General features: G+C 39.0%; 1 protein-coding gene across 1 annotated transcript in view; it reads right to left on the reverse strand.

The window, feature by feature from the left end:
* Window positions 1-19,166, reverse strand: part of EFCAB5 (EF-hand calcium binding domain 5) — a 134,531-nt gene that overhangs the window by 102,678 nt on the left and 12,687 nt on the right. Inside the window, exon 4 of the mRNA XM_049860383.1 lies at window positions 10,136-10,709. Coding sequence (XP_049716340.1) covers window positions 10,136-10,709 — 574 coding nt within the window. The remainder of the gene's footprint in view (window positions 1-10,135; window positions 10,710-19,166) is intronic.

Consider the following 19,166-nt stretch of genomic DNA (forward strand, 5'->3'; position numbering starts at 1 on the left):
AGGTAGGAAAAGCACTGTATGCTTAAAGAATGGAAAGAAATCCAGTGTGCCTGGAGTAAAAAAGAATGTGAGGGGAGAAGCAGGAGCCAGAGCTAGAGAGACGGGCAGGGACCAGGTCATACAAGGAGATGCCATTGAGAGATTCCACATTGGAGAACAGAATAAGATTAGTGTTTTTAAAAAATCATTTCAGTTACAGGTAAAGAAAATATTGGAAGAGAGCAGGAGTAGATGTAAACAAACCAATTAGGAGACTACTGCAATAGCACAGGTGAGATATGATAGTTACTTAGACTAGGGAGACAAAAGTGAACAGATCTGCAAGAAAGAGGTAAAATCAACAGGACTTAATGACTGGAAATGAGCAGTGAGGAAGCAGGAGGTGTCAAGATCCATCCTTCGGTTTCTGGCTTGAGCACCTGGATAGATGATGATGACATCCACTGAGATCGGTAACACTGGAGAAAATCCAAGTAAAGACAATGACTTGCTGTAATTGAGGTGCTTGTGAAACATCCAAGTGCAGATGTTAGATACGTAGTTGGATATTCTGGTCTGGAACTCAAAAGAGGTGTTTAGGCTGAAAAGTCATGAACGTACAGGTGGTAATTGAAGTTATGTTTTAGAATGAGATCACTCATAGGTGAATTATAGAATGACAGGAGAAGAAGGCCTGGTATCATGCCTTAAAGAACCTTGATATTTGAAGATCAGGTAGCAGAGAAGGAGCCAGCAAAGGATAATGAGAAGGACTAAACAGAGAAAGAAAACAAACCATGATATTATAAAAGGGAAAGGAAAGTGTTTAAAGGAGTGAAATGGTCAACATCACTGAATACTACTAAAAGGTCAAGTAAGACAAGGACTGCAAACTTTCCATTGGCCAGCATGGAAAGCATTGTTAACCTGGTAAGTGCCATTTATTGGAGAAAGCCTGGCATAAAGGTCAGACTAGAACAGATTAAGAAGTGTGTGGGAAGTGAGGAGAGTGTGTAGAGAAAATTGCTTTGATAAATTTGGGTGTGATTTAGTTATATTTCCCCGAATAGACTACTGTATAGTTCTTCATGACAAGAATCAAAATTTTTATTTTCCCCTTTAGGGTTTTGTTCAACATTGAATACTCAGTAGTAATACAATAAATACTGATTGAGTGAAGACTCTTCAGTCATTTCAAGTTATTCATTCATTCATCTGAAAAACAATTGTTGTGGGTGTTGTTAGGTGCTGTAGAGTCGGTTCCAACTCATAGCGACCCTATGCACAACAGAACGAAACACTGCCCGGTCCTGAGCCATCCTCGCAATTGTTATTATGCTTGAGCTCATTGTTGCAGCCACTATGTCAACCCATCTCATTGAGGGTCTTCCTCTTCTTGGATGACCCTCTACTTTACCAAGCATGATGTCCTTCTCCAGGGACTGATTCCTTCTGACAATATGTCCAAAGTATGTGGGACATAGTCTCCCCATCTTTGCTTCTAAGGAGCACTATGGCTGTACTTCTTCCAAGACAGACTTGTTTGCCCTTCTGGCAGTCCATGGTATGCCAATATTCTTCTCCAACACCACAATTCAAAGGCATCAATTCTTCTTCAGTCTTCTTTATTCATTGTCCAGCTTTCACATGCACAGGAGGTGATTGAAAACACCATGGCTTGGGTCAGGTGCATCTTAGTCTTCAAGGTGACATCTTTCCTTTTCAATACTTTAAAGAAGTTTTTTGCAGCATATTTGGCCAATGCAATGCATATTTTGATTTCTTGACTGCTGTTTCCATGAGTGTTGATTGTGGATTCAAGTAAAATGAAATCCTTGACAACTTCAGTCTTTTCCCTGTTTATCATGATGTTGCTTATTGGTCCAGTTGTGAGGATTTTTGTTTTCTTTATGTTAAGGTGTAATCCATACTGAAGGCTGTGGTCTTTGATCTTCATTAGTAAGTGCTTCAAGTCCTCTTCACTTTCAGCAAGCAAGGTTGTGTCATCTGCATATTGCAGGTTATTAATGAGTCTTCCTACAATCCTGAAGCCGTGTTCTTCATATAATCCAGCTTCTCATATTATTTGCTCAGCATACAGATTGAATAAGTACGGTGAAAGGATACAACCCTGACGCACACCTTTCCTGACTTTAAACCAATCAGTATCTCCTTGTTCTGTCCGAACAACTGCCTCTTGATCTATGTAAAGGTTCCTCGTGAGCACGATTAAGTGTTCTGGAATTCCCATTCTTCGCAATGTTATCCATAATTTGTTACGATCCACACAGTTGAATTACTTTGCACAGCCAATAAAACACAGGTATAAACATCTTTCTGGTACTCTCTGGTTTCAACCAGGATCCATCTGACTTCAGAAATGACATCCCTGATTCCATGTCCTCTTCTGAATCCGGCTTGAATTTCTGGCAGTTATCTGTCAATACACTGCCACAGTTGCTTTTGAATGATCTTCAGCAAAATTTTACTTGTGTGTGATATTAATGATATTATCGTTCGATAATTTCTGAATTCGGTAGGATCAGCTTTCTTGGGAATAGGCATATTCCTCATGGACTTATTCTAATTTTCTTCAGTTTCAACTTGAACTTGCGTATGAGCAATTGATGCTCTGTTCCACAGTCAGCTCTTGGCCTTGTTCTGACTGATGATATTGAGCTTTTCCATCTTCTCTTCCCATGGATGTAGTAGATTTGATTCCTGTGTTTTCCATCTGGCAAGGTCCACGTGTATAATAGCCATTTATGTTGGTGAAAAAAGGTATCGGTAACGAAGAAGTCATTGGTCTTGCAAAATTCTATCATGTGATCTCCAGCATCATTTCTATCACCAAGGTCATATTTTCCACCTACTGATCCTTTTTCTTTGTTTCCAGCTTTCACATCCCAATCTCCTGTAATTATCTGTGCATGCTGATTGTACGTTTGAGCAATTTCAGACTGCAGAAGTTGGTAAAAATTTTCAGTTTCTTCATCTTTGACCTTAGTGGCTGGTGCATAACTTTGAATAATAGTTGTCTTAACTGGTCTTTCTTGTAGGTGTATGGATATTATCCTATCACTGACAGCATTGTACTTCAGGATAGATCTTGAAATGTTCTTTTTGACTATGAATGCAGCACCATTCCTCTTCAAGTTGTCATTCCCAGCATAGTAGACCATATGATGGTCTGATTCAAAATGGCCAATACTAGTCCATTTCAGCTCACTAATGCCTAGGATATCAATGTTTATGCATTCCATTTCATTTTTGACGACTTCCAATTTTCCTAGATTCGTACTTCATACATTCCATGTTCAGATTATTAATGGTTGTTTACAGCTGTTTCTTCTCATTTTGAGTCATGCATGCCACAGCAGCAAACGAAGGTCCTGAAATTTTGACTCCATCCACTTTATTAAGGTTGACTCTACTTTGAGGAGGCAGCTCTTCCCAGTCGTGTTTTGAGTGCCTTCCAACCTCAGGGGCTCATCTCCCAGCACTATATCAGACAATGTTCCACTGCTATTCATAAGGTTTTTGCTGGCTAATGCTTTTCAGAAGTAGGCCGCCGGGTCCTTCTTCCTAGTCTGTCTTGGTCTGGAAGCTCAGCTGAAATCTGTCCACCATGGGTGACCCTGCTGGTATTTGAATACTGGTGGCATAGCTTCCAGCATCACAGCAACACGCAAGCCCCCACAGTACAAGAAACTGACAGACATGTGGGAGGAAAAACATTTATTGAGCCCTAACTCATGCCAAGCACTGTGTTCATTGTTGGAACATAAGTGCAGATAAAATTGTCCCTATCCTCAAAGAGATTATGGGGAAGTAAATCAACAGTTCTATTACAGTGTTCTGACAGCTGACATGAGCCTATAGGTGCTTCAGGAATATAATCCAACCAAACCTAACAGAAAGCATTCCAGAGGAAGTGACACTCGAGCCAATTCTTGAAGAACGAGGAGAAATTAGTAAGTTATAGAAAGGAGAAAGATGTTCTAGATAGAAAAAGCTGATACTCTGTAATTTTGAGTAGTTGATACATAAAAAAAAATTTTTTTTTTTTTTTTTTTATGTATCACAGGAGATAGTAAAATTGGTGTTCATAAAGAATGCAGCTTATCCAGCCTGGGTGGACTAAGTCAGGTCTTGGTGGTCTGAGTTCGTTGTCACTACATGCTGGGTACTTCTGATCTAGTGCCTTTAAGCTTTGACGCTGACCTTGATGGTGAGGATTTCTTATTTCTAAATGAGATGATTGAGTTCCAGTTGATCCACCTTCCTGGAGAAGTAAGAGCAGGGTAGAGGCCACCAAAGTAGGGATATTTCCCACTGGACGACTGGGAAGCATCTGTTTTGGTAATGTAGGACTGAGTTAGGACAGAAGAGGTAAAAATCAATTCAGTTGCACTTGAGTTCTCTAGCCACTAGAAGGCCAGAGCCTCTTCTATGAACAAACAAATCTTATCTTCCTTTAAGGATATCAGTTATTAGGTAGTTTAAAATGAATCAATAGAATTATTTGGCAAATTCTAGGAACATATGGACATCTCTGACAGTCTTAAGTGTTTCTACTCCAGGATCACCACACCTTGCCAGGCATTATGCCAGATCTAGCTTGAAAGAACTTAACTCAGGAATTCTACCTTAGACTCGTAAATATTAGGAAAGTCCTACGCTATGGAAGCAGGTACATCAACAACAAGTAGGGGGGTAGAATATTAGGATAATACCCAGGAAAACCATGATCCCTCAGTCCATAAGTACTTGATTTCTAAGTACTGTACTTAATAATGGAATATACACATACACAACAAAGTGTGGCTTAGAGGTGGATATGAAACTAGTCAGGGTACACGAATTATTATTATGCTTCAGGTTGGACAAAGTAGAACCTGTTTGGATAAAGTCTCATCACATACCATTAGGTATAATAGTCATTTAAATGCTATAAAAAAGCATTTCCCTTATCTATTCAATCACTTTTAGCATAATCTGTTTTACTGGATTTATAAAATCTGGTATTCAATACAGACTGACAAGATGGTTCGTATTAATAACATCATCAGGAGAAGCACCTGAGGGATTTCCTAGCATAATGTAAGCACAAGGGTTTGGCTCAGTGAAAGGGTGGCAGCTGGTGTGGAGTACCAGCAGACAGACATCTGTCTAGGCAGTCACTGTCTCCTGGCAGTTAAGGAAAACTCATATCAAGGATGAAACAGACCCTCACTCTTGCCAAGTCCTAGTGCTGGCATCTTATAAGGATACGTTAGACACTCTGAGGTTTTTTTGGAATACAGAAAGTAAATACTTTGAAGTAAATATTAGAACCCTTCACAGATACCACATTCCAATAGAAAGACACACAACGGAATTTTGTCAGACAGTCTGCATACGTTCCTTGAACACTGTATGTGAATTGATCTGTAGAGAATTATTATGCCTAAAGACCTGTGTCCTTCTACCTTTTAAATTTTAGTTGGTATGTGTATCCTTAAGGTTTGAGCATTTATACTGACTTATTTTTCTCCTTCACATGACTGTGGCAAAGAAAGTAATTATTTGGAGTATTTCTTTGTGATTCTTTTTCTTTATGGATTAAATATATTAGTTCATGAGGTTAATAAAGAGGAGTCACAGGGGAAATGACCAAAAGATATCTCAAGGTGGAATATGGACCCCATAAACCAAAACCACACCCATTGCCATCGAGTCAATTCCCACTCATAGTGACCCTACAGGACACAGTGGAACTGCCCCATAGGGTTTCCAACGAGTACCAGGGAGATTCAAACTACTGACCTTTTGGTTAGCAGCCGTAGCTCTTAACCACTATGCCACCAGGGTTTCCATGGACCCCCAAACCCCTTGCCTTGGAGTTGATTCCAACTCATAGCGACCCTATAGGGCAGAGTAGAACTGCCCCATGGTTTTCAAGGGGTACCTGGTGAATTTGAACTGCTGACCTTTTGGTTAGCAGCCATAGATAGCTCTTAAGCACTACGCCACCAGGGTTTCCAGAGTGACTGTGAAATAACCAACAGATATAAGGATCAAGGATCATTACAAAACCAGAACAATATGTGTCACTATTACTGCCATACAGGAAAAGATCCAACTTTTTGCCTTGGGCCTCTAGGATCTACTTCCTGGTTCATTTGAACTCTCAGTTTAGGATCTCGTTTGTCCAGGACTGGTGGAGAAAAGAGAGGAAATTTATAGTATAATAGGCCCTCATTCTCTGGAATAGTCTGAAATTCTAACATTAATAAACTTCCTCTGTAATTCTATTTTAAAAAATAAATATTTTTCATTAAGTCAGTTTACAATAAGGTAGTAACAACCTTTCAAATACATGTTTCCAAGCACAGAAGGAATCAGAGTCAGAGGGAAAACATATTTAAAGAACAGCTATGGAAGAAAAGCAAAATGACGCAAATCCAACCTATTTTGCAAAACCATATATAAGAATCAAAGTCCACTTTATTTTTTAGGTATCTTTCAGGAGCCCTGATAAAAGCAGTGACAGTATATTTTATGTGTAAAACCTACAGACAGCAGTGGCATTTTGTTTTCCGGATAACTGGCTACCACTATAAAAATTGTTCCAAATACGTAAGGAGTGTGTTCATTATCTATTGTTCTTAGATACCCAACAGAAATGAATTCCTTTTTTTTTTTTTGTCTTGGGACCTAGGCAGCTGAGAATTTTCAGGTTGATTTGTGGCAAATGAACATTTCAACAAGATAAAGTCTTAATAAACCAAACAAAAAAAAAATTTTTTTCTTGAATATAAATAAGGAAATCTCCCATTCTTAAATACTGGTAGTTCTCGATTTACAAAGTATCTGAGTTACAAGGTACCTCACTTATGACCATGTTTTTTTTACACATCTTATCATTAGTAATGTGTATTACATACAATGTTATTATTGATATTAATAAATGCTTAGATTTTAGAGTGTGAGGATGGCAGAGGACTGGGCAGTGTTTCATTCTGTTGTACATACAATGTTAAAGTAGATCTGCAAGTTTATATGTAATGTTTCCAACCCCCAAAGACAAAGGCTGGATTTATAAAGATACTGATAATGAAAACTTTAAAAAAAGAGGTATTTGACTTGTCAGAACTGACTTACACTGGAGTTGTCAGAACCCCGCAGTAAACTGGGGACTACCTGTAGACTTCTCCAAGACTCTTTAACGAATTGAGGACAACGCAATGATATAATTCAGAGAATTTAAAAGCAGAACTATTTTTTGCTAAGATAGCTGGTTGTCCAAGCTTTTAGTCAAAAGGCATTGGGAGGAGAGCATGCTGTTGTAAAGCTTCCCTAGAATTTCTGAATATTCTACAGTGCCTGCGACAATCATCTGTTAACATATAAAGACAGGACTCCCACCACGTCAAGTTGATTCTGACTCATAGTGACCCCACAGGGCTTCCAAGGCTGTAGATCTCTACAGAAGCAGACTGCCACATCTTTCTCCTGCGGAGCCGCTGGTGGTTTGGAACACTGACCTTTTGGTTCGCCGTCCATTGCTTTAACCACTGCACCACCAGGGCTTTTGGGTTCTTGCCAGAGAGAAATGAAACCCTAATCCTAACAATCCGGACCAAACAAACAAAAAGCATCTATGATTCCTTTAACTCTTCCATGGACTTCTTAGAGCAGTGTTGCTTGATAACAGAACTCTTACCAAACCTTAAAAGACCCTCAAACTCCCTGTTCAAGAAATGTTTTGTGTCATGTCATTGGTTGGCAATGGAACCCAGACCAGAGCCCTAGTATGCCCATTACTATTCTTGTTATTGGTATTAATAAATGCTTAGATTTTAGAGTGTGAGGATGGCAGAGGATTGGGCAGTGTTTCATTCTGTTGTACATAGGGTCACTATGAGTCAGAACCGACTTGATGGCACCTAACAACAACAGAGCTTAACGTACTGATTGAGGTTTATGTAGCCCTAACTGGAGGAAGGGTTTGTCAATATATCAATTAACAGCCTTGAAACCAGTTCCCAAATTTTAAGTATTATTTATGGAAACAGATCTAAACACAAATCTAATCTATTGCTTCACAAGAACAGATGGTGAGAGGAAATGTTCTCGAAGCTATTTATTAAATTTAATGACTTTGCTCCCTGCATGCTGTTGGCACGTTCCACCAGTACTAAAAGTCCATTAATTTGTTTTCTCTAAATGATTCATCTTGAAGCTTTAGTGTACATAACAGGCTCCCATGGAACTCATTTTAAATGTATTTCTAGAGGTTCTGATCCAGAAGATATGAGGAAGAACTTATAAATCTGACCTTTGAGCTAAGTACCCAAGTAATTTTGATGCCATTTGTTGGCTACCACACTCTAAGGGGCACTATTTCCACTGAAAATAAAAATTCATACCTTATAAGCACTTGGCTGCTAACTGAAAGGTTGGCTTTTGGGACCCATGCCGTGGCTTCATGGAAGAAAGACCTGGTGATTTGCACCTCTAAAGATTTTTTAAAAAGTCAACTCTGACTCATTATGACCTTATAGGACAGAGTAGAACTGCCCTATGGCGTTTCCAAGGAGCAGCTAGTATATTTGAACTGTCAACCTTTTGGTCAGAAGCCAAGATCTTAACCACTGCACCACCAGGGCCCCCTGTGAAGATTGAAACCCATTGCCGTCAAGTCGATTCCAACTCACAGAGACCCTAAAGATTATAGCCTAGAAAATCCCACGGGAGAGTTCTACCCTGTCGCATGGGGTTCCTATGAGTCAGAATTGACTTGATGGCACCTAGCAACAACAAAAACATATCTTACACTAAGATAAATGTCAAATAAATCATGATTTTAAAAGAAAATTAAAACTACAAAAATTCCAGAAGAAAACATGGGAGATTTCTTCTAAAATCTCAAAGTGTAACAATGATTCAAAATCCAGAAGCCATAAGATAAAAGTTAATAAATCTGACTACATGGAAATAAAAAATCTTCTGCATGACAAAATATAAATAAATGGCAGGTGAGAAACGGGAAAATATTTGTAACTCATATCACATGCTTTTGTGTAAAAGGAGGAAAATTAAGAACCTGTATTTGCATTTGTTTATGCATGCATCCAGAAACTCTGGAAGGATCCATAGAAAACTAAGAATGCGTAGTTGTCTACGGCAGAGGCTAAGTACTGGCTAGATGGAAGATAAGAATGTGTGATGGTTAAGATTGTGTGTCAACTTGGCTGGGCCATAATTCTCAATGGTTTGGCAGTTATGATATAGTTTGGTAGCTATGTAATGATGTACTCACCTCCACCATGAGATCTGATATAATCACCTCCATGATGAGATCTGCTATGAGCCACCAATCAGTTGAAAGGGAGTATCCTTTGGGTTTTGGCCTGCATCCAATATATGTGGACTTTCTGGCAAAGATCACTGGCTTTTGCTTGTTCTGGATCCTGCATCTGGCTCATCATCTGACCTCCAGTACTTGAGACTTCAGCTAGCACTTACTTGCTGATCTTGGGATTTGTCAGCCTCTACAGCTTGTGAGCTAGCAGCCTGCCATCTTACTTGCCAATCTTGAGTTTGTCAGCCCCTGCAGCTATGTGAGTCAGGAGAAGACTCCAGCCTGACTCGTGGACTTTATAGCCTCTACAGCCACATGAGCCATTTCCTAGAAATCTCTCTCTCTCTCTGTATATATATATTTATACACGCTTCACTGATTTTGCTTCTCTAGAGAACCCAGCTTAAGACATTATGGGAGGGTAACTTTTCTCTGTATAGCTTTTTACACATTTTGGCTTTTGAACCAGGTGAATATATTGCCTATCTGAAAAATTAAAAAAAAAAAAAAAGCCCCTGCTCTCATATTGCTTACTTTTCAGTGCAGAGAGACAGACAATAAACAAATAAATATATACTTGGGGCCGTGGTAAGGGAATAAAATCCATGAATGCAAGTAACTTATTTAATGTACTTCATTAGTCTTTACAGTGCCTCATGAAAAGCAAAGCATATAGCAGTAGCTCAATAAATTTTGAATAATATGAAATCACTTCTTTTAAGTTCTGTTTGTGTGACTGCATTATTGCTCTCCTGGCTTTTCAAAGTAAGGAGATGAATTATCAGTTGAAAATATGACAAATTGTACCTGTTGCAGATTGTGTCGGGAACATGGACCTTCAGATCTTCTGTGACTTCTCTCATCACCCTCTGGTAACCAGACGTTTCAGCTTTGACGTAATTTGGATTGTTTCTCATTAAATATTCCCCCAGAAAAGTAATTGGATCAAAATTCGTTGGAGTATCAACTTTTTCAAAAAGCTTCTTCTTTTCTACTTGCATTAACATGTTTTCTACTCCCGGAACTAATGTAGGTAGAAGCTTGTCAAGCAAATACGCTCGAGTACTCAGTGTGCTGTTTTCAGTATTAAACCACTCTTTGGCCAAATTATCCTTAGGGAGTTTTTTTTCAGCCTTTTTTTCTAGCTCCTTCTTCAGATTATCTTTATCTATTATTTTCTGCTGCATTGCCTGGGCTCTTGCCTCCACTCTTTCAAAAAGATTTTTCTTCCATGGTTGTTCTAGTTTTGTTTTCGGTGCAGTTTTATCCATACTGAAAGTCACTTGTGCAGATTTTCTAATAACAACAGCCCCTGCGATTGTAGTCTTTGAGACCTTTGTTGAAAGAGCTGAAGGTTTTGGCTGACACTCCAGGTTTAATTCTGGGGAAAAAAAGAAAAAGTGAAATATAAGAAACATTATAAGTAGAATTTGATCCCTTGACTTCAGAATATTATTAGAAAAAAAAGCATTTTTATATCCATTTATATGGTATATAGGAATACTTTTAGCTGAAAGTAACGGAAAATCAGGCAAAAGTTATTTAACAGTAAGGATTTATTTTTGACTTAATCAGAAGTCATTCAGCAGTTCAGTGATTTCATTTAAATACCTAATCTGTTTCTATTGTTCTTTATTCATTTTTTGTGCTTGTACCTCAGGATCACAAGATGGCTGCTGCAGCTCACAGAAAAAAAGGATTGAGGACAAAGGAGTTTTCTCCTCTTGAAGCTCTCTTTTATTTTTCAAAAGGAGAAGACCCCAGAATCCCTGCTCTGATACTTTACATTTTATTGACCCTAACAAGGTTACCTGCCCACACCTAGACCAATTACTGGTAAAGGTAAATGGGATTACTATGACTAATTTTGACCAACCATATTTATTCCCTGATGCCAGAGTTTGGACCTAATTTCACTTACATCAAGTGATCACCATCTGCTACAAAATTGAGATTCAGTTGGCAGGTGAATGATAGGGAAATGTCTGCTGAGTAGGCAGGTAACCTCTACCGCACAGGTATATTTAAACATATTTCTTCTCACTCTTATGTTTCCAGCCTCTTTCTTTTTTTTTGGCTTTAACAAACAGAAATTTATTCTCTCAAAGTTTAGCAGGCTAGAAGTCCAAATTCAGGGTACCAGCTACAGGGGAAGGCTTTCTCTCTCTTCGCCCCAGAGGAAGGTCCTTGTCATCAATCTTCCCCTGGCCTAGGAGTTTCTCAGCGCAGGGACCTTGGGATCAAAGGACACACTATTCTTCTGGCTCTCATTTCTTGGTAGCATGAGGTCCCCCTGTCTCTCTGCTTACTTCTCTCTTTTATATCTCAGAAGAGGCTGACTTAAAACAAAACCTAATCTTGTAGATTGAGTCCTGCCTCATTAACACAACTATCTGTAATCCTGCCTCATTAATATCATAGAGGTAGAATTTACAGCACATAGGAAAATCACATCAAATGACAAAATGGTGGACAATTACACAATACTGGGAATCATGGCCTAGCCAAGTTGACACATATTTTGGGGGGGACACAATTCAATCCATGACACACTCACACTACCAAGTACAGATGAAGTTTGCTCACAGACTTGTTTGTTCAATTATGGAAATAGATATAATAATATTCAAAGAGCCATCCATGGCACCAAAATATTGCGTGTTCTGCATTAAAATAATCGACCTGTGCCTTTCTAGTTGAGTCAACTCTTTCACGTTTTCATTTTTAAAATGCAGGGTGGAGATATTAGACCAAGATACAGACTGAGAACAAACACCTACATTCCCTCCCTAACAAAATCACTAGAAATGACAGGAAAGGTTTGTTTGTTTGTTTGTTTTTAATATATCCGTAAGAGTGCTGGATATGAAGATGGGGACATTCATCAGTCAGAAATTTTTAAGAATCTCTGAAAAATGGAAGGCATATAGGATTAGATTAATTTAAAAAAAACAAACTACAAAATAAACAAAAGAGGCAAGGATACCGAGACTGCGTCTTACATACTTTGGACATGTTGTCAGGAGGGATCAGTCCCTGGAGAAGGACATGATGCTTGGTAGAGCACAGGGTCAGCAGAAAAGAGGAAGATCCTCAACGAGGTGGATTGACACAGTGGCTGCAACAATGAGCTCAAGCATAACAACGAATGCAAGGATGGTGCAGGACCGGGCAGTGTTTCTGTTGTGCGTGGGGTCGCTATGAGTCGGAACCGACTCAAGGGCACCTAACAACAACAACAACAACAAATAAAATAAAAAAGGCACAGGAGGAAACCACTGTGAATTTGGAAGCAGCCATGAGGCACCCCAAGCTTAAAGGACATAGGTAGTAGGAAATGATAGGCCTTTTCCTATACCTTCATTCCCAACTGAGATAAACGTCAGACCCAGAACCCAGTGCCATCGAGTCGATTCCGACTCATAGCGACCCTATAGGACAGAGTAGAACTGCCCCATAGAGTTTCCAAGGAGGGCCTGGCAGATTTGAACCGCTGACCCTTTGGTTAGCAGCCGTAGAAACATCAGACGGCAGAGGCACTAAGCTTTACACCTATTATGAGTACAGGTGTTTGGCTAGACAGACCGGATAATGTTTACACACACAGAAGAATTACCAGCTAAATTGTCCGTACATCTTGCCCTTCCTCCACAATCACTGGCAGCAGGCTACAAAAAACTGAAACTGCACCCACAGAAGAGCAAACAGGGGTTCTCAAATGCAAATGGAAGCACACATATAAGAACCACTATTTAGGGAAAACCATCTTTACGACAAAATTCAACAAATGAAATAACTAGTATCACCTGAGAAATAGTGTTAATTGAATAAATGTAAAGAGTCCCTAAAAGAGTTGTAATATCCTCAGAGCAGGGAAATTAAAGGAAATAACAAGAATGTTATGAAAAAACAAAACGAAAAACGACAGAGTTCCTTGGTGAACCCTGATTCTGGGACTAAAACCAAACCAACCAAAACCCTTTGCTGTTGAGTAGATTTCAACTCATAGTGACCCTATAGGACTAGGGCGGGAAATATTCAAAATGAGCCTGGAGCATTTGTAGTGCCAGAAAGTAAGGAAATAGTCAACACACACACACATACACACAATAAATTGGGAGACATCAAAGGGACACTGGAGCCAATTGAAAGAGCTCCTAATGGCCAACGATGGAATAATTTGATTAACAAAACGAATAAAGTAGTATTGGATTAAAACCCAAGTATAAGGCCTAGTGGTTAAGGGTTCGGCTGCTAACTGAAAGGTCAGCAGTTTGAATCCACCAGCTGCTCCTTGGAAACCCTATGGGGCAGTTCTACTCTGTCCTATAGGGTTGCTAGGAATCATAGTCCCCTTAAAGGCAATGGGTTTGGTTTCTTATTTTTTGATATAAAATAAATATATATGAGTCCATGCTGATATAAATAAACATTGAAGAAATAAATAAATGGGGAGAATAGACAAATCTTCCATGCAGATGTATTCCAAATAACTCTCCTCTCCTTAACTGTGAGTTGTGCATAGTGACTTCCTTCCAAAGGCTACAGTACAGAAATGGAGAAAAACAGTTAACTTTACAGTGGAGAAACCTGACAAATACTACCTCAACCAGGTGATGAAGATTAACAATAGTAATAAAAAAATAAAAAAACAAACCCAGTGCCGTCGAGTCGATTCCGACTCATAGCGACCCCATAGAGTTTCCAAGGAGCGCCTGGTCATCACATGGCACTTCTGTAGTCTTCCCAAAAATCCAGGACTCCAGTCTAATCATGATAACATCATCAGACAAGTCCCAATTGATGAATTCTACAAAAATACCTGCTAGTACTCTTCAAAACTGTTATGATCATCAAAAACAAGGACATCAGAGAAACTGTTAGAGCCAAGAGAAGCCTAAACAAATGTGACAAGTAAATGTAATGTGGCTTCCTGTATGGTCCCCACGCATCTGTCAGTTTGCTGTACTGTGGTGGCTTTTGTGTTACTGTGATGCTGGAAGCTACACCACAGGTATTTCAAATACCAGCAGGGTTACCCATGATAGACAGGTTTCAGCAGAGCTTCCAGACTAAAACAGACTAGGAAGAAGGACCCGGCAGTCTACTTCTGAAAAAATTGGCCAGTGAAAACCTTATGAATAGCAGTAGAACATTTATGTGATATAGTGCCTGAAGATGAACCCCTCAGGTTGGAAGGCACTCAAAATACAACTGGGGAAGAGCTGCCTCCTCAAAGTGGAGTCAACCTTAATGATGTGGATGGAGTCAAAATTTCAGAACCTTCATTTGCTGATATGGCATGACTCAAAATGAAAAGAAACAGCTACAAACATCCCAGTAATAATCAGAACATAGAATGAATGAAGTATGAATCCAGAAAAATTGGAAGTCATCAGGAATAAAATGGAATGCGTGAAGATCGATATCCTAGGCATTAGTGAACTGAAATGGACTCATACTAGCCATTTTGAATCAGATAATCACATGGTCTACTATACCAGGAATGACAAATTGAAGAGCAATGGCATCACATTCATTGTAAAAAAGAACACTTCAAGATCTATCCATCTAGGATAGTGTCTATACGCCTACAAGGCATACAATTATTATTCAAAGTTAAACACCAATGACTAATGCTAAAGATAAGGAAATTGAAGGTTCTTATCAACTTCTGTAGTCTAAAATCAATCAAACATGCAATCAAGATACGTTGATAATTACTGGTGATTGGAATGCAAAAGTTGGAAACAAAGAAAAAGAATCGGTAGTTGGAAAATATGCCCTTGGTGACAGAAAAGATGTCGGAGATCGCATGACAGAATTTTGCAAGGCCAATGACTTATTCAGTGCAAATACTTTTTTCAACAACTTGAACAATGACTGTACACGTGGACCTCACCAGATGGAAAACACAGAAATCAAATTGACTATATCTCTGGAAAGAGAAAATGGAAAAGCTCAATATCATCAGGCAGAACAAGGCCAGCGGCCGACTGTGGAACTGCTCACATGCAACTTCAAGTTGCAGTTTAAGAAAATTAAAACAAATCAACGAGAACCAAAATACAACCTTGAACATATCCCACCTGAATCTGCAGACCATCTCAAGAATAGATTTAATGCATTGAACACTAATGACGGAAGACCAGGCAAGCTGTGGAATGGCATCAAGGACATCATATGTGAAGAAAGCAAAAAGGTCATTGAAAAGACAGGAAAGGAAAAAAAGACCAAAATGGATGTCAGAAGACTTTGAAAATTGCTCTTGAATGTAGGGTAGCTAAAGAGAATGGAAGAATTGAGGAAGTGAAAGAGCTGAACAGAAGATTTCAAAGGGCAGCTCAAGAAGATGAAGTAAAGTATTATAACGAAATCTGCAAAGACCTGGTGATAGAATACCTCAAGGGAAGAACACTCTTGGCATTTCTCAAGCCAAAAGAAATGAAGAAAAAGTTCAAGCCTTAAGTTGCAATTCTGCAGGATTCTATGGGCAAAATATTAAATGATGCAGGAATCATCAAAAGAAGATGGACGGAATATACAGAGTCACTGTACCAAAAAGAACTGGCCAACATTCAACCGTTTCAGGAAGTATCATATGATCAAGAATCAAAGGTAGTGAAGGAAGAAGTCCAAGCTGCACTGAAACCATTGGGGAAAAACAAGCAGCCAGGAACTGACAGAATACCAATTGAGATGTTTCCGTTTGTTGAAACAGATGCGGTGCTGGAGATACTCAGTTACCTATGCCAAGAAATCTGGAAGACAACTACCTGGCCAACCGAGTGGAAGAGATCCATATTTCAACCCATTCCAAAGAAAGGTGATCTAACGGAGTGTGGAAATTATCAAACAATATCATTAATATCACAGGCAAGTAAAATTTTGATGAAGATAATTCAAAAGTGGTTGCAGCAGGGTATCAACAGGGAACTGCCAGAAATTCAAGTCAGATTCAGAAGAGGACATGGAACCAGGGATATCATTGCTGATGTCAGACAGATCTTGGCTGAAAGCAGAGAATACCAGAACGATGTTTACCTGTATTTTATTGACTGTGCAAAAGCATTTGATTGTGTGGATCATAACAAATTATGGATAACACTGTGAAGAATGGGAATTCCAGAACACTTAATTGTGCTCATGCAGAACCTGTACATAGACCAGGAGGAAGTCATTTGAACCGAACAAGAGGAAACTGCGTGGTTTAAAATCAGGAAAGGTATGTGTCAGGGTTGTATCCTTTCACCATACTTATTCAGTCTGTATGCTGAGTAAATAATCCAAGAATCTGGACTATATGAAGAACTTGGCATCAGGATTGGTAGAAGACTCGTTAACAACCTGTGATATACAGATGACACAACCTTGCTTGCTGAAAGCAAAGAGAACTTGAAGCACCTACTGATGAAAATCAAAGACTATGGCCTTCAGTATGGATTACACCTCAACATAAAGACAAAAATCCTCACAATTAGACCAATAAGCAAAATCACGATAAATGGAGAAAAGATTGAAGTTGTCAAGGATTTCATTTTACTTGGATCCACAATCAACAGCAGTGGAAGCAGCGGTCAAGAAATCAAATGACGTATTGCATTAGGCATATCTGCGGTAAAAGATCTCTTTAAAGTGTTGAAAAGCAAAGATGTCACTTTGAGGACTAAGGTATGCCTGACCCAAGCCATGGTAATTTCAATTGCCCCATATGCATGTGAAAGCTGGACAAAGAATAAGGAAGACCGGAGAAGAATTGATGCCTTTGAATTATGGCGTTGGTGAAGAATATTGAATATACCATAGACTGCTAGAATAACAAACAAATCTGTCTTGGAAGAAGTACAGCCAGAGTGCTCCGTTGAAGCAAGGATGGGGAGATTTTGTCTCACGTACTTGGGACTTGTTATTGGGAGGGACCAGTCCCTGGAGGACATCACGTCTGGTAAGGCAGGGGGTCAGCAAAAAAGAGGAAGACCCTCAACGAGATCGATTGACACAATGGCTGTAACAATGGGCTCGGATACAGCAATGATTGAGAGGATGGTGCAGTACTGGGCAGTGTTTCATTCTGTTTTTCATAGGGTCACTGTGAGTCAGAACTGATTCAATGGCACCTAACAACAGCAACAATCCTGTATGGTGCCCTGGAACAGGAAGAAGACATTAGGAAATATGAATAAAGTATGGACTTCAGTTAATAATAATATAACAATATTGATTCATTAATTGTGACAAATATGCCATTCTAGTATAAGATGATAATAAAATAAAAACTGGGTGTGGCGTATATGGGAACTCTATACTATCTTTACAATTTTTCTGTAAATCTAAACGTATTCTAAAATAAAAAAAAGTAAAGAAACCAATGAAGCCAATTGACAGACAGAGAGAGAGAGACAAAGTGAGAATGTGCAGTTGGAGATGACACAAAGATTATTGGTGCAATAAAACCATCAATAGTTTGACATGTACATCAGAAAATATAGAATAACTAACCAGTAGGCTGGCGGATCAAGCCAAACTGGCTCAAAAGACAAAGGAAATGTTAAGAGAATGAAGACCAGGTTAAGAACTTTTAATATTCATCATATAAAAGGATCAGAAGGAGTGAACCAAGAGAATACAGGGGAAGGAAATGGTCAAAGCAAGAAAATCCCCCAGAACTTTAGAAAGATACAAATCTTCATTTTTAAAAGCCTTAACAAATGGGGTTTCTGTTTGGGGTGATGAAAAAGTTCTGCAAGCAGATAGTTTTGATGGCTGTACAACATTGTGAATATACTTAATGCCACTGAATTGTACACTTTTTAACATGGTAAATTTATGTTATGTGTTTTTACCATAATTTTCTTAAAAAGGTCTGTCAAGTAACCAGTGCAAGATACAAGATGAAAATACAAAAATTATTTTCTAGGTACTAGCAATAACCAATTGGAGTCTCTGAGTTGTGCAAGTGGTTAACACACTTGGCTGCTAACCGAAAGGTTGGAAGTTCACATCCACCCATGGGAGCCTCAGAAGAAAGGCCTGCGATCTACTTCCAAAATAATCAGCCACTGAAAATCCTATTGAGTTGAGGAAGGCTTGACGGCAGCTGGTAAGAAATAACCAATTAGAAATTTTTACCAAATATCTTCTCTTAATAGCAAAGACTTTTTGGAAGGCAATTTGGCTCTAAGTATCAGCACAAAAAAAATAATTTTTTATCAGCACAACTGAACAAAAATAGGGTCAGCGCTATGTATTGTTAACGTCTTTTGATTCTGATACTTTGTGGTTGCAGGAGAAAAGAAGAAATATATAAGATAGGAATTATTTTTATACACATTATTTTTAACATAACTGGAAAGTGGTTATTGAGATATGCCCCGATCATTAATTCTTTTTGGTGTTAGGTACCGTCAAGTCAATTTCAACTCATAGTGTCCCTATGTACAACGGAACGAAACACTGCCTGGTTCGGCGCCATCCTCACAGTCATTGCTATGTTTGAGTCCATCGCCGCAGCCACTGTGTCAATCCATCTTATTGAGGGTCCTTCTCTTTTTCTCTAACCCTCCACTTTACCAAAGCATTATGTCCTTCTCCAGGAACTGGTCCTTCCTGATAACATGTCCAAAGTATGTAAGACAAAGTCTCGCCATCCTTGCTTCTAAGGAGCATTCTGGCTATACTTCCAAGCCAGATTTGTTCATCCTTCTGGCAACCCATGGTATATTCCATATTCTTCACCAACACCATAATTCAGAGGCATCAATTCTTCTTTGGTCTTCCTTACTCTTTGTCCAGCTTTCACATGTATATAAGGCGATTGAAAATACCACGGTTTGGGTCA

This window comes from Elephas maximus, chromosome 19, assembly GCF_024166365.1.
Source record: "Elephas maximus indicus isolate mEleMax1 chromosome 19, mEleMax1 primary haplotype, whole genome shotgun sequence".
Taxonomy (NCBI): Eukaryota; Metazoa; Chordata; class Mammalia; order Proboscidea; family Elephantidae; genus Elephas; species Elephas maximus.